The following is a 14,451-nucleotide window of genomic DNA, read 5'->3' as shown; positions in this document are numbered from 1 at the left end:
TCACGGGCCAAAGTCCTCTAATGATAGACTTTAAAGGTTTTCCTTGCCTTTTCTATTTTGAAATCTGGCCAAATTCCAGTGCTTTATTCTATAAAATAAGATTGGTATGTTTGCTTGTTTAGATAGACGATAAAGAGGTTTTCATCAAAGGTTATATATCTCAGAGTTACTCAAATGGAAGAAGAGAGAGAACAGTAGAACAACAAAGGGTTACACTGATTAGAACTTGCCCCTGTGGGAAATCTGTTACTTTTCCCTAATCCTGATTTCTTGGAAGGCCAAATGACTTGGTAACACGAATGGCAACTTCAGCACAAATGATTACTATCACCGCAGCCACCACCAGCACCACCACCGTCCCAACTCCCTTTCTGTCTTTCCTGTGGGGATATGGTACCAGAACTTAGTCCAAACCAGTGGTCTCCTGGGATCCTGTTCAGCAGTAGTCAGGATCCTTAGTTGAAATAGATTCTGTGATTGACCTGCTGTTCAGCAGAGGCAAAGAGAAGCAGCGCTCCTGCATCGCAGAGATGAAGCACACCTCCCTAGTCACTGTAGGCAGTTCACAAGATGAACACAAGATGAAAGCAGAGCTCGTTAAACAGTGCACCTGTAAAATGACAGTCCTCACTCCCACTCAGATGATTAGCATCCATCCAGAATAAAGAATGTGAAAAGAGCTAGGCAGTGGTGGCCTACACCTTCATCCCAGCACTCTGGAGGCAGAGGCTATGAGTTTGAGGCCAGCCTGGTCTACAGAGTGAGTTCTAGGACAGCCAGGGCTACACAGAGAAACTCTGTCTCAATAAACAAACAGACAGAGTGTGAAAGGACTTTTATGTGTGTTACCAAAAATCTTATTTCTCCTCTGTTATCCTGGCCATGGCTGTCAGCACTTTCTGGAATTTCTGGAAGGCATGAACATCCAGGTGCAGTGGCAGCCTGGGTGTGAGCCAGCCTCTTGTTTCCTTGCTGGCTAAGATCATTACTCTCTTCTGTGGTCTCCTCTTTGGGATAGATGGTGCAGAGGGACCTGTGTACTTTAAAGTGCAGTAATGCTTTAATGGTTTTCTCTTTTTGTCCTACCAGGGCTGTGTACTTTGCATGTTATTCCAAAGCCAAAGAGCAATTCAATGGCATCTTCGTGCCTAATAGCAATACTGTGCACATTCTCTCAGCTGGCTCTGCAGGTATGTTCCCTAGCAAGTGTTGTTTCGTTTTGCTTTCTTTTTTTTTTTTTTCTTTCCAGGAATTAGATGTTAACTCCCTGCCTCTTTTGACCCTAAAACCATTTTTAAAGCTTTGTATTGGAGTTTGTAGAACATGACTATTAGCAGTTTATAAACAAATTTTACTTTTCTGTTCTTCATCTTCCTGATTTCCCTATTGAGTTGTAATGTGGAGTGAGAGCTGCTTTCTTTCTGATTCCCCAAGGTATCTGGGGTGCATCTGCCCTGCACAGCTCACTTGCACAGCAAGAATCAGGGTTTTATGTGTTGTGTGGTACTTGAGGCTGTACCTAAGGCCTTATGCCTCCAGATGGTCTGTTTTCTTCTGAGGAAGTCCGCACTGCAGAGCTCAGGGCAGGGCTTGCCCCAGGGAGTGTTTGTGAGAAAGCACTGGCTCCTAAATTGCTAGGAGAAGCCTCTGCCCTTCTTCATAGAGGCTTCTGTCCATTTGAATCTAACAGAATTTTTAGAGAATTTAGATTAGCATTTTAGAATTTCTTCCTTCTGTTAACAGCCTGCAACGTGTCCACACCAATTTCCTTTGTTACTCTCAATAAAATTACTAACCCAGGTTATGATCTTTAGTCAGAGAAAAGCAATATTAAGCAAACTTCTTAACACAAGAACAGTGATTCCCCTTAATACTGAGCCCCGAGAAGGACAGTGTACCATTCCAAATCAGATTGAGCCATGGTGAATTAGCCGTAATCCAGACCCTGTTAATCGGCTTTGTAATGCTTGTAAAATTAACCCAGAGGCACCCTGGGTAAAGGAAGCACACCTTGAAGGAGCTTTTCAAGCCAGTGCCCTCCAGTGCCCTCATTTAATATGTAGAGGACACTAGCTGTTAGAGGAGGGCTGAGCATTGAGGTTTGGGACTGATCCAATGTGTTAAAATGCTGCTGAAGGCATACCAAAATGATTCCTGTGGGCCAATGGGCTTTTAATGTTTTTGTCCTTAAATTTCCAAGTTTGAATTCAGGTAACGGAAGATTTAACATCCTTATTCAGGGTTAGCTATAAGTACTGATGAGCATGTTTAAAAACAAATTATCTCTGGATCTGCAGCTTCTAAGTTGGAATTTCAGATAGTTTTTGCCCTAGGATTGAAATGAACCGAAGTGATAGCACCACCTAGAGGCCAGAAGGACTGTGCTTGGCGGCGGCAGCTGTGGCGCGGACAGAGAGCAATTAACCCACTGCTTCTGCGCCCAGCCGTGCGGGCCACTGCATGGGGATTGCATTCGCAAACACTGGCTATATCAGTGATGACTGTTTTTTCCCTCCAGCTTTTGTCACAAATACCTTAATGAATCCTATTTGGATGGTTAAAACGAGGATGCAGCTAGAACGCAAGTAAGTGAACAGTCCCTTCAGTACCCGGAGTCGTCCTGCTGTGCTGTGGACGGGAAATAGGAGCCCTGTATGCATATGCAGAAATGTCATTTGAGATCTATCCTGACAGCATTGTGGGGGAGGAGCCCCAGAGAGCAAGGGAAGATGGACAGAAGGGCCTCTCCATGGTCCCAGCTTCCTTCCTGGGTGTTCCTCTCTGGGGCTCTTTGTGGAGCCCCACTGTCAGGAGGGATGCTGTAAACTCCGCAGAGGCCTGGCTGTCCAGCCAGGACACCAGCGAGGGCACTTTGGACCTAGTCCCCGATGTCTCTGGTGTCTGTCCTGAATCTAACCTGGAGTTCTTGTGTTCCTTGAGTATTCTGGTGGAACCTACAAAATGTTTGGACTTTGTTTTTTGTTGAGACAGGGTCTTGCTGTGTAGTTCAGGCTGCTTCAAATTTACAGTCTTGCTGTCTCAAGCCTCCCCAGGCCTAGGCCTATTACCCTTGTCTAGAGCCAGGTTTTAAGGAAATAGAAACCAATTGAAATGAATTCATCAAATTTTAAGAACTTGTGATACAGTAATAATGATTCTTTTATATGTAAATCAGATTTCTCAGCAGGCCAGCAACACCTGTGAATTTCCAAAGAACACCAAGTATACTAAATAATGCCTTTTAACGTTCTAATGAATGTGGCAGGAAAATGTTTCTATTTGTGTAAGACCACAGCTACTATTTCTGTGGGCTGTCACCCACACTCATACTTCTTGAAGGAATGCTAATTTCCAGTAGAAATTTGGGCTCTCCCAGGCTGTTTAAGGAACTGCTTGTATTGTGCTGTGTGGCCCAGCAATGTGAACCCTGGAAACACTAGCAGGCTCATCTTCCCTCCAGCTTCCTCTGAGGGAGAGGGAAAGGCTGAGGTATACGTGGAGGGTGAAGGAGGAACCTGCCTGGTTCATCGTCCTCTTGTGCCCATGATGAGGGTTTCCTGTCACCACAGTCCATCTGCCTTCTGAAGTGCTTGCTAGAATCCTATGACAAGGGTCAGTTACTTCCAGGGTAACTCTTAAGTTCTGGCCCAAGCATTGAGACAGTTCTTTGTAGTTTCCAAAAATGCTGTGTGTGTCCTACATGTCCATGTTCCTGAGTGTCCAGTCCCTTGCCCCTCTTAACTATTGTGCTTCAGGCTTCTGGCCAGCCTGGTCTCCTGGAAGCCTGTGGCCTCACCTCAGAGCCAAGTGTTCACAGTGTTGTGATATCACTGGTGGTTAGCAACAGATAAATGCATGTGTTGACCGAGGCCCTTTCTAATGCTTAGGACGTTTTAGACCTTTATTTAGGTGAGATCTGTGAATATCTGTGAGTATATATTGTTCCAGTGGTTGCCCCGGAAATTGGTCATGCCTTCTACCTTATAGCAGTATAGCCAATCATCAAATAAGATTATAGTCTGGTGGGACAAGGGGTGTGAGTTGTCCAGCACTCTGGAGAATCCATAGTACACTGTAGGCTGGATGGAGTCGGGAGAGAATAGGAGAGCCTCTTGAGGCGGTGGCAGCTCCCACACTCTTCAAAGGAGCCAGCTGCAGGGATGGGGGGGAGGGGCGCGCAGGCACACAAAAAGGTTTGAGCAAGTAAACAGTTAATTCAAGTACAGGAGTTTAGTGGTTTAGCTTAAATCTCTCTCTCTCTGAGACAGGATTACTCTACTCTCTCTGGGGTTACAGGCATGAGCCACTCACTGTTTACACTCTCGGTTCTAGGATCAACACCACTTTACTCTGTAAAACAACTAGTCTTCCTTGCCTCTCAAGCAGAGGACACTGTGTTATCAACAAGAGGAATGTGTGTAAAAGAAACAACAAAAAGATGATTTCTGTTAATTTCCTTATAAAGTGAGCACAGAGACCTAAGAATACTAAAAAACAGAGCATCTCCGGGTTACTATTTTTTTTTAAAAGATCAAGGCAGGAGTTCTGACTGACCTTAGAAATAATAGATAAAGATACAGCATCATGGGCTGGAGAGCTATGTCAGCAGCTAAGAGTGCTCACTGCTCAGTTCCCAACACCACACCAGCCCTGTATTGTAGTTCCAGGGAAACTAATGCCTGCTGTGCATGTACACACACACACACACAAATACATAATAGATACTTAAAAGTAAACGAATGAGTAAAAGTATCAGGAAATGTACCTAGATTAAAAATTCCATACGGGGCTGAAGAGATGGCTCAGCAGGTAAGAGCACTGACTGCTCTTCCAGAGGTCCTGAGTTCAATTCCCAGCATCCACATGGTGGCTCACAACCATCTGTAATGAGATACAGTGCCCTCTTCTGGTGTGTCTGAAGACAGCAACAGTGTACTCATAGAAATAAAGTGAATAAACAAATCTTTTTTAAAAAAATCCCGTATGACAAAACTAAGAAGAAATGTATATATAAACATATGCGTGTATATAATATGTTGTTTTTCAATGCATGAGGCCCTGGGTTCAGGCCTTAGCATGCACACAAATCACACTCCAGAGAGCAGTAGAAAGAGGGAGCCATTGGCCCGGCAGATAGCTCAGTGGTAAGCTCTTGTCTACCATGCACAAGCCCTGAGTCTAATCCCCAGTAAACCAGAAGGAAGACAGCAGCAACCTTTTCCCTTGGCATTCTCTCCTGTATCATGGTGTTTGACCTTGTATCTAATTTTGTCTGCTTTCTGCTTAGCTTCCTTGTATCTTCACAGCTATCCTCATGGTGTGTATGCACCAAACGTTACGTAGCCAGTCCTGCTCTTAGATACATGGATGATTCCAAATGTTCCTCTGACAAGTGTTGTAGTGTTGTCTTCCATTAGCAGTTTCTAGAATTGGGTCAGAGGCTATAAGCCTGCTTCAGGGATTGTAGATTCAGATGCCATCTGTTATATGACCTGTCAGGTTTCTCAGCTAATTGAACTGGCCTCACAGTGGGCCAGAGGTCAGGGGGCCTCAGAACAAGGACAGGTTTCTTCTCCTGTGTGGTTTCTGTGTCATGGCTGATGCCCTTTATGACTTGGTGTGGTACGTCTCTCAGTGCGCATTGTTGATCCTCCGACAGGGTGAGGGGCTGCAAGCAGATGAACACACTCCAGTGTGCTCGGCGTGTCTACCAGACAGAAGGCGTCCGCGGCTTCTATAGAGGGCTGACCGCCTCCTACGCTGGGATCTCGGAGACAATCATCTGCTTTGCTATTTATGAGAGCTTAAAGAAGTGTTTGAAAGACGCTCCGATCGTCTCCTCCACAGATGGAGCTGAGAAAAGTTCCTCTGGCTTCTTTGGACTCATGGCAGCTGCTGCTGTTTCTAAGGGATGTGCCTCCTGCATCGCTTACCCACACGGTATGTAGTTCTCTTTTCTCCTGGAGCAGTAGAACAGTTGTTGGCTTTGTCATTTGTCACTGTGTAGACTGAAATACAAACATAGATTGGGTGTCCCTTACCTGAAACACCTGGGACAGGAAATGCAGAGATTTCCAGCGTGGGGCATGGTAAGCATGGTGAGCATGTCTGATCTGGCCAAGGTGACGTTCTGGACTTTCAGATTGGAGATGCTCATTCTGTCCCTGCAGGGCAGAGCGACACAAGTCATGTGAATGGTGGCCTACTCTACCTTGCTTGGCTCCATCTCAGTGTCACAAAGGTTCGCTGGGCCAAAATGGGGGTCACTGAACCTTTGTTTTCAAAGAAGCCTGTCTTAGTCAGGGTTTTACTGCTGTGAACAGATACCATGAACAAGGCAAGTCTTATAAAAACAACATTTAATTGGGGCTGGCTTACAGGTTCAGAGGTTCAGTCCATTATCATCAAGGTGGGAGCATGGCAGCATCCAGGCAGGCATGGTGCAGGCAGAGCTGAGAGTTCTACGTCTTCATCCAAAGGCTGCTAGTGGAAGACTGACTTCCAGGCAACTAGGGTGAGGATCTTATACCCACATCCACAGTGACACACCTATTCCAACCAGGCCACACCTATTCCAACAGGGCCACACCTCCAGATGGTGCCACTCCCTGGTCCAAGGATATACAAACCATCACATTCCACTCCCTGGTCCCCATAGACTTGTTCAAAAACATGAGTCTATGAGGGGCCATACTTAAACATAGCATAATGCAAAATGCATTTAGTCCAATTTTCAAAGTCCTCATAGTCTATAGCAGTCGCAACAATGTTAAAAGTTCAAAGTTCAAGGTCTCTTCTGAGATTCACTCAACTTAATTAACTGTAATCCCCAAAGCAAGGCAGGAAACCAGCTGGGCAAACTCCAAACTCTGCATCTCCATGGCTGATGTCAAAGTGGTCTTCAGATCTCCACTCCTTTTTCATCTTTGTTGACTGCAACAAACTGCTTTCTCCTGGGCTGGTTCCACTCCCTGTTAGCAGCTTTCCTCAACATGTATCCCATGACTCTGGCATCTTTAACATCTTTGAGTCTCCAAGGCAATTTCAATGTTACAGATTCTTGTTTCAGTGTCTGGGATTCCACTTGATCTTTTGGGCTCCTCCTAAGGGCTGGCATCACTTTTCAGCTCTGCCCTCTGTAGCACTCTAAGCTCAGGTTGATCCACTCCACTACGGCTGCAGTTCTTGGTGATCATCCCATGGTACTGACATCTCCAATATACTGGGGTGTTCCACTCCAACTAGGCTTCACCAATAGCCTCTCATAGGCTCTCTTCAGGGTGCCAAGCCTCAAATCCTTTGCATGACCCCTTCAGTCCTGGGCCATCAACTACAGCTGAGGCTTCACCTTCTCCATTGGCCTTCCCTGGCCTCTCACAGTGCTAAGCTTCAGCTTCTCTTCATGATCCCTTCATTCCTTCACAAGCAGTACCACCTGAGTGACTCTTACACATTACCAAGTCCAGCCACAGCGTGAGGTACAACACAGCTTCTTTGTGATCCCAGAAAACAATTTCCAGAAGATTTCACCTCAGTGATGCTGGTCTCTTCTTAATCACTGCTAATTCCTTAGCTCCAGCTAACCAGCATCAATTTTCCCAGTAGTTCCTTCCATTCTTAACTCTAGAGCCAGAGCCACATGGCTGAAGCTGCCGAGTTCTGCTGCTTACAGGAACTAGAACACGGTCCCCTTGTGCTATTACATTATCACTAGCTTTATGTTTTCTAAATCCTTCACTGCCTAAGCTTGGCTATCCTGGTCCTTGCTCTGTAGATTGACCTTGAATGCAGAGATCAGCAAGCCTGTCTCATGGGATTAAAGGTGTGTACCGCCATGTCTGGTTCTAAATTCAGCTGGGTAGGGTCTTGCCCCAAGGTCCCACTCCCTTAATCTGTTATTTCCTAGAACATAAGATTTTGCTCCATTTCACTTCCTGGTACTCCTTTAATACTAACAATATATTTTATATTTTGCCTTTCTAAGCTTGCTATGCTTGTTCAAACTTCTCTTCATAAGGCTTAACCAGAGAACAAAGTCTCTGCTGGGCTCTTTTGAAACTTCCTTTGTCAATGCAATTAATGCAATCAATCCAAGTCTCTTCACCTTAGCCTCAGGCAGACTTTTCAGACAAGGGTAAAAAGTAGCCACATTCTTCTCCAAAATACCACAAAAACAGTCTTTATGCCACATTCTGAAATTATTCTCCTTTGAAATCTCTTGGGCCAGGTCAACACAGTTCAAATTACTCCCAGCAACAAAGTCTTCCATATTCCTACTAGGATGACCCATTAAGCCCCATTTAAACCATTCCACTGAGTTCCAAATCCAAAGTCCAAAAATCCACATTCTTTCAAATAAAAGCATGGTCAGGCCTATCACAGCAATACCCCACTCCCAGTACCAACTTCTGTCTTAGTCAGGGTTTTACTGCTGTGAACAGACACCATGACCAAGGCAAGTCTTATAAAAACAACATTTAATTGGGGCTGGCTTACAGGTTCAGAGGTTCAGTCCATTATCATCAAGGTGGGAGCATGGCAGTATCCAGGCAGGCATGGCGCAGGCAGAGCTGAGAGTTCTACGTCTTCATCCAAAGGCTGCTAGTGGAAGACTGACTTCCAGGCAACTAGGGTGAGGATCTTATACCCACACCCACAGTGACACACCCATTCCAACCAGGTCACACCTATTCCAACAAGGCCACACCTTCAGATGGTGCCACTCCCTGGTCCAAGGATATACAAACCATCACAAAGCCCAAATTAGACTTTACTTAATATTCCCTGGCTCAAAAAGTTATACAGGAGCCAAATGAAGAATCACTAAGCCTCTTCTTTGAGTAGGTGCTGCATAAATCTACTATTTGAACCTTTTTGCTTCTTTGAATGTTCTTGTTGTTTTGTGGGGTTTGTTTGTTGTTGAGATCGTTTTTTCTATATCTAGCTGTCCTGGAACTCACTATGTAGGTCAAGCTGGTAACTCACAGAGATCCACCTGCCCTGCCTCCCAAGCCAGAACACTTTTCCTGTTGGAATGCTAGGGATTGAACATAGGGCCTTTTGAGTGTTAAACACATGCTCTGCTGCTGAACTGCACCCTTCCTTATCCAAGATGCACGGGTGAGATTGCTACTGTCCCACTAACCTACTTTAAAAACAGTTCATTAAGACTTCAAACAAGGGCTGGAGTGATGGCTCAGCAATTAAGAGCACTGAGGTCCCAGAGGTCCTGAGTTCAATTCCCAGCAACCACGTGGTGGCTCACAACCATCTGTAATGGGATCTGATGCCCTCTTCTGGTGTGTCTGAAGACAGCGACAGTGTACTCATATACATTAAATGGAAAAAAAAAAATCTGGCCGGGCGTGGTGGCGCACTCCTTTAATCCCAAAACTTGGGAGGCAGAGGCAGGCGGATTTCTGAGTTCGAGGCCAGCCTGGTCTACAGAGTGAGTTCCAGGACACAGAGAAACCCTGTCTCGAAAAACAAAAACAAAAACAAAAACAAAAAAAAAGACTTCAAACAAGTTATGTTTTCAAAAGCCTCCTGCACAGCAGTGACAGATGCACCATATCTCAGGAACAAGGGTTAGGTCCCATTGTGTGCTGGAGCACCACCAAGACACAAAGGCAGGAAGAGGGGGAGACCAGCAGTGCCTCCTGGGCTCTGAGGTCTGCTCAACAGCGGGGCTGACCAGCACTGGGCCACTGTGCTGGGAGGGAGCCCAGGTGGCTTTTCAGCTAGACAGAGTAGGGGGAGCCGAGGGACTCATGGGAGACGAACACAGTCTAAGAAGAACTTACCTTTATTTTCTTTTGCTTTTCTCAAGACAGGTCTCACTATATAGCCCTGGCTGTCCTGGTCTGTAGCTCAGGCTGGCTTCAAACTCCCAGAGCTCTGCCTGCCTGAGATTAAAGGCATTAAGGGCCATTGTGCCCTGCCAGAACTTAACCTTCCGTTGTCCTTCTTGCATATGACTGCGCCGTCAGGTTAGAGCCAAGATGCCCAGTAGACTTGGTGCCTTGACTTCTTCCCCCTGTCTCTCCTGCAGAGGTCATCAGGACGCGGCTCCGCGAGGAAGGCAGCAAGTACAGGTCGTTCGTGCAGACCGCGCGCCTGGTGTTCCGGGAGGAAGGCTACCTCGCCTTCTACCGAGGACTGTTTGCTCAGCTCATCCGGCAGATCCCCAACACTGCCATTGTCCTGTCCACCTACGAGTTCATCGTGTACCTGCTGGGAGAGCGTGCTTAGTGACAGGGCCACATGGTTGTGCTCTAGAAGAATAAAACTGAAAACCCTAGAGATTTTCTTTTCCGTTGATGTTTAGTGTTCAAAACTGAAACAGCGAAGGCCATAGAATACCTGGCTCATGTCACCTGTTGGACATTTCCTTTTGGATTCTTGTTTCTGGAAGGTTGAAATTCATTAACGTTAATAGTTAATTATAACTTTCTTTTTTAACTTAAGAGGACTGAGGATTGAGGAGCAAGTAAATTAAATCATGCTATTTAATGTAAGTTCGTGCTGGGCTGTGTTCTCCTTTGTGCTTACTGGGCTGCCCTAAGCCGGCCACGGGGTCTGGCTGGGCGTGGGGAAGTGAGAAGCGTGACTTGTGGGGACTGAGTGGTGGACAGGAAAGAGCGGTCACGCTTGGTGACAACTGTGAGCAAATGGTCCACAGCTTTCCCTCTGTACATCTCCATCTCCCCCCTCCATGGTGGTAGGTTTATCTGTAATCTGTTTCCAGACACTGAATGGGGGTGGGGGTGGGGGTGGAGTGTAACTTCCTTAACCACCCCACCCCCCACCCTTTCTGAGTCAGGGTCTTGGTGCTGTAGCCCAGACTGATCTTCACCTTTAAATCTCCTGCCTCAGCCTCCCAAGGGCTGAAAATGCAGATGTACACCCTGGGCCTGACCTAGCTGGACAATAAAAACTGCTTTTAGCTACATTATAAATATTTTCCTGCATTTATCCTCGTTCCCGAATCTGAACCCAAGGCACTTGTAAAGAGCTGCTTATCTATTGGTTTACTTGCCTCCTGGTAGCATTTCCAGAAGTGAAGCCTGAGTGAGCTCTGGCACACTCTCAAGTGTGCAGTGCCCGTTCTGCTGCTGAGCGACGCCATGAGACAAAGGAGCCATTGCCAGCCCTGGTGCAGACTTGTATTCTGACGGAGGACTGGTGGTGTATAGATACCTTCTTTTTAAAGATTTTGTTTGTTTGTTTGTTTGTTTGGGGTTTTGCTTGATGGTTTGTTTTTGTTTTTGAGACAGGGTTTCCTCTGTGTAGTTTTGGCTGCCCTGGAACTCACTAGGCTGGCCTTGAACTCAGAGATCTGCCTGCCTCTGGCCTCCAGGTTCTGGAATTAAAGGTGTGTACTACCGTGCCCAGCCAACCCTGAACTGCTGCTGCTCCTCTTCCTCACGCCCTGGTTGTTGGAATCGCTACGATGTGCCGTCGCACTCAGTGCATGCTGGACAAGCACTCTTGGCAGCAAGCTACCTCCTCATCTGCTTCCTGTTTCTAAAGGGAGGTAACCAGGATCAAAAAGACCGCCTAAGGCTAAGGCAGGGGCGTAAGTAGAAGCTCAGGGCCAGCCTGCTGGATTCCATGTAAGATCCTGCGTTCAGAAGAAGGCAGGCAGGAAAACAGCAGCAATCATCTCTCCTTCACTTTCATTGTGGAACTTGAACCTGACTTCTACAGGGGTGGTGCCTGAGGATGCACATCAGAAGATTGACAGCTGAGGCCTCCTCGTTCAAATTCCGCCGCAGATGCTCGGGAGAGGTTGAGAGGAGGAGTTTTTCATGTCCTACGGCATTGGCGTTTGTTGCCTTTCCTGTGTTTCCTGAGCTGTGTTCCCCAGCTCCCCTTTGTTTCACCAAGTGTCTAGCAGTCGAAGCAAGTGGCTACCTTTCCATGTTCCTGAAGTACATAGCAAGAGAATGGTTTCCATCCCAGACGCTTCTCACAGCCGCTTGGCAGTGGCACAAGGCAGCGGCCTCCTGTTTTTAAGATTTACTTATTTATTTTATGTATATGAGTGCACTGTAGCCATCTTCAGACACACCAGAAGAGGGCATCAGATCCCATTACAGATGGTTGTGAGCCATCATGTGGTTGCTGGGAATTGAACACAGGACCTCCGGAAAAGCAGTCAGTGATCTTAACCTCTGAGTCATCTCTCCAGCCCCAGATTCCTGTTTTTAATACTCCTAGTAAAACCTGATTAATTTATCTATCATAATGTTTAAAAATTAGGTTACTTAATTTCTTTTGGTTTTTCTCTCTGTTTTTTACTTTATGTTTGCTCAAGAGTATGTCTTTTTTTTTTTTTTTTTTTTTTTTTTTTTTTGGTTTTTCAAGACAGGGTTTCTCTGTGTAGCCCTGGCTGTCCTGGAACTCACTCTCGAACTCAGAAATCCGCCTGCCTCTGCCTCCCAAGTGCTAGGATTAAAGGCGTGCGCCACCACTGCCTGGCTCCTGGTGTGCCCTGGAGTTTAGGAGAGGGTGTGGGTTCTCCTGGGAATCAAACTCTGGTCCTCTGCAAGAATAAGTGCCCTTGAGACAAGATGTAGTCTAGGCTGGCCTCAAAGTCCTTATGGAGCCGAGGGTGACATTGGTCTGGTCCTCTTGATTCAGCCTTCCCCAGCTGCTGGGGTTGCAGGTGTGCGCGACCACACTTGGCTAGACTGCTTTGTTTTCATTTGCGGTTTTGGATAAATACATACGGTTTTATTTTTGGTTTTTTTTTTTTTTTTGCTCTGTTTTTATTTGAATATTTATAATTACTTCTACTCTCAGACATTATGCAAAGCTGATATGGAACCTAGGGCCTTCTGCGCGAATACGAGTTCAGCTGCATTACCGCTCTCTTCCCCTTTAAAGTGTCAACGCAGACGCCACACCAGTATTGGTTACATCTGGGAACGTCTTGGGCTTCCCACCTGCACTGGCTAGCTCCTATGCCTATTCCCCTCCCCGTGACCTCCCTGATCAAAAGAAGAAGAAAGGGGAAAAGAAAAAAGTCCATTTCATGTTATCCATATACTCAGGGGAGCGTGGTCACATTGTTCGTTGCCGGCTCCCGAGGCAAGGCTGAGTCTTTCTCCTTCTGCACCCAGGCTAGAAGCCACCAACTCAGGAGAACCTTGCACAGCTGGAGAGGGGTGGGACCAGCTCCCCGCACCCATGGCACCAACAACAATGCTGCCATGCAGGAGGCCAGATGATCCACAGACATCAACACAACCCCTGGCAGAATCAGGACCAGCGACCCACTCAGGACCTAAACATGGCCTTAGGTGGCTGCACGTGCCACCCACGTCCGCATACCCCCACAGCCCTGCAGCAAAGCTGGAGGACATCAGCCGCACAGACTGCCTATATCCACGTGGGTCTCAGGCTTCATTGCAGCCCAGGGCAGCAGCATGGACCACAGATACCAACGTGGCATCACAGACCACCATGGAGGAGGGCCTCCTCTCTGGCCTCTGTCGTTGACTAGAGCCAGGGGAAGCCTGTGTAAACTCCAGGCTGCTGCACAGCCTCACACCAACTTTACTGGGCAACAACATGCTGTCACCGTCGCCATCATGTTTCCAGTTGGGACTCTCTCCACAGCCTATGCACCACTCCGGTTTTTTTTCTATCTTCCCCACATCACATATTTGTTTAACATAGTAGCACCTGCCACCCAGTCACCCACCCCAAGCCACAAGGTTAGGAGTGACCTATGTGTCTTCCCAATAAATACATTTTATATGAGCTACTATAAGTAAATTTTCTGCTTTCCCTACACCAGGGCATTAAGTTAATATTTCCTCATTTCTTCCTCCTCCCTGTCCCCAAGACAGGGTTTCTCTGTGTAGCCCTGGCTGTCCTAGAACTCACTCAGTTCAGTCTCTGCCTCCCAAGTGCTGGGATTAAAGGCATGTGCCAGCACCACCAGGCTCACCAAGGTACTGAAAAAACAGAAAAACTTCAATATCCAGAATGGAAAGGGAGCAGGCTGGAGAGGAAGGGAAGGAGGCTGCTGGATTTGAAGGAGAAAAGATCACTGGAGCTGTGGGGAAAGAAATCCCATCATTCATTCATTCCCAAGTTCAGTTCACGGGGAAAATACATTTTTTTTTGAAACAGGATAGCCTCAAATTTAGAGATTTACCTGCCTCTCCCTCCTGGGTGCTGGTATTGAAGACACGTTTCACCACACCCTTCCCTACAGATTCATTTTTATAACTTTTTTAGATTTATGATTTTATGTGTATGAGTGTTTTGCCTGTTACTTGCATGAATCGAAGCTGGGCCAATCAGAGCAGCAAGGCGTCTCAGTCTGTTACCTCTAAATAGGCCTCATGTGTACATCTATGTGCGCAAGCATACAGTTCTGCCTTTAACAGCCCTCGCTTCATCCAGGCACCCGCCAAGCATGGCCCAAGGGGGCAG

The 14,451-nt window shown here is 46.6% G+C and overlaps 1 protein-coding gene across 1 annotated transcript in view; it reads left to right on the top strand.

Moving 5' to 3' along the window:
* The window catches only part of Slc25a33 (solute carrier family 25, member 33), a 30,232-nt gene extending 19,279 nt beyond the window's left edge, over positions 1-10,953 (top strand). Inside the window, exons 4-7 of the mRNA NM_027460.2 lie at positions 1,090-1,190; positions 2,519-2,585; positions 5,660-5,940; positions 10,052-10,953. Of these exons, the coding sequence (NP_081736.2) occupies positions 1,090-1,190; positions 2,519-2,585; positions 5,660-5,940; positions 10,052-10,251 (649 nt within the window). The 3' untranslated portion in view covers positions 10,252-10,953. The remainder of the gene's footprint in view (positions 1-1,089; positions 1,191-2,518; positions 2,586-5,659; positions 5,941-10,051) is intronic.
* Positions 10,954-14,451: the final 3,498 nt, after the last annotated feature.

Source organism: Mus musculus, chromosome 4 (genome assembly GCF_000001635.26).
Source record: "Mus musculus strain C57BL/6J chromosome 4, GRCm38.p6 C57BL/6J".
Lineage (NCBI taxonomy): Eukaryota > Metazoa > Chordata > Mammalia > Rodentia > Muridae > Mus > Mus musculus.
This window is presented reverse-complemented; position numbering and strand designations above follow the sequence as displayed.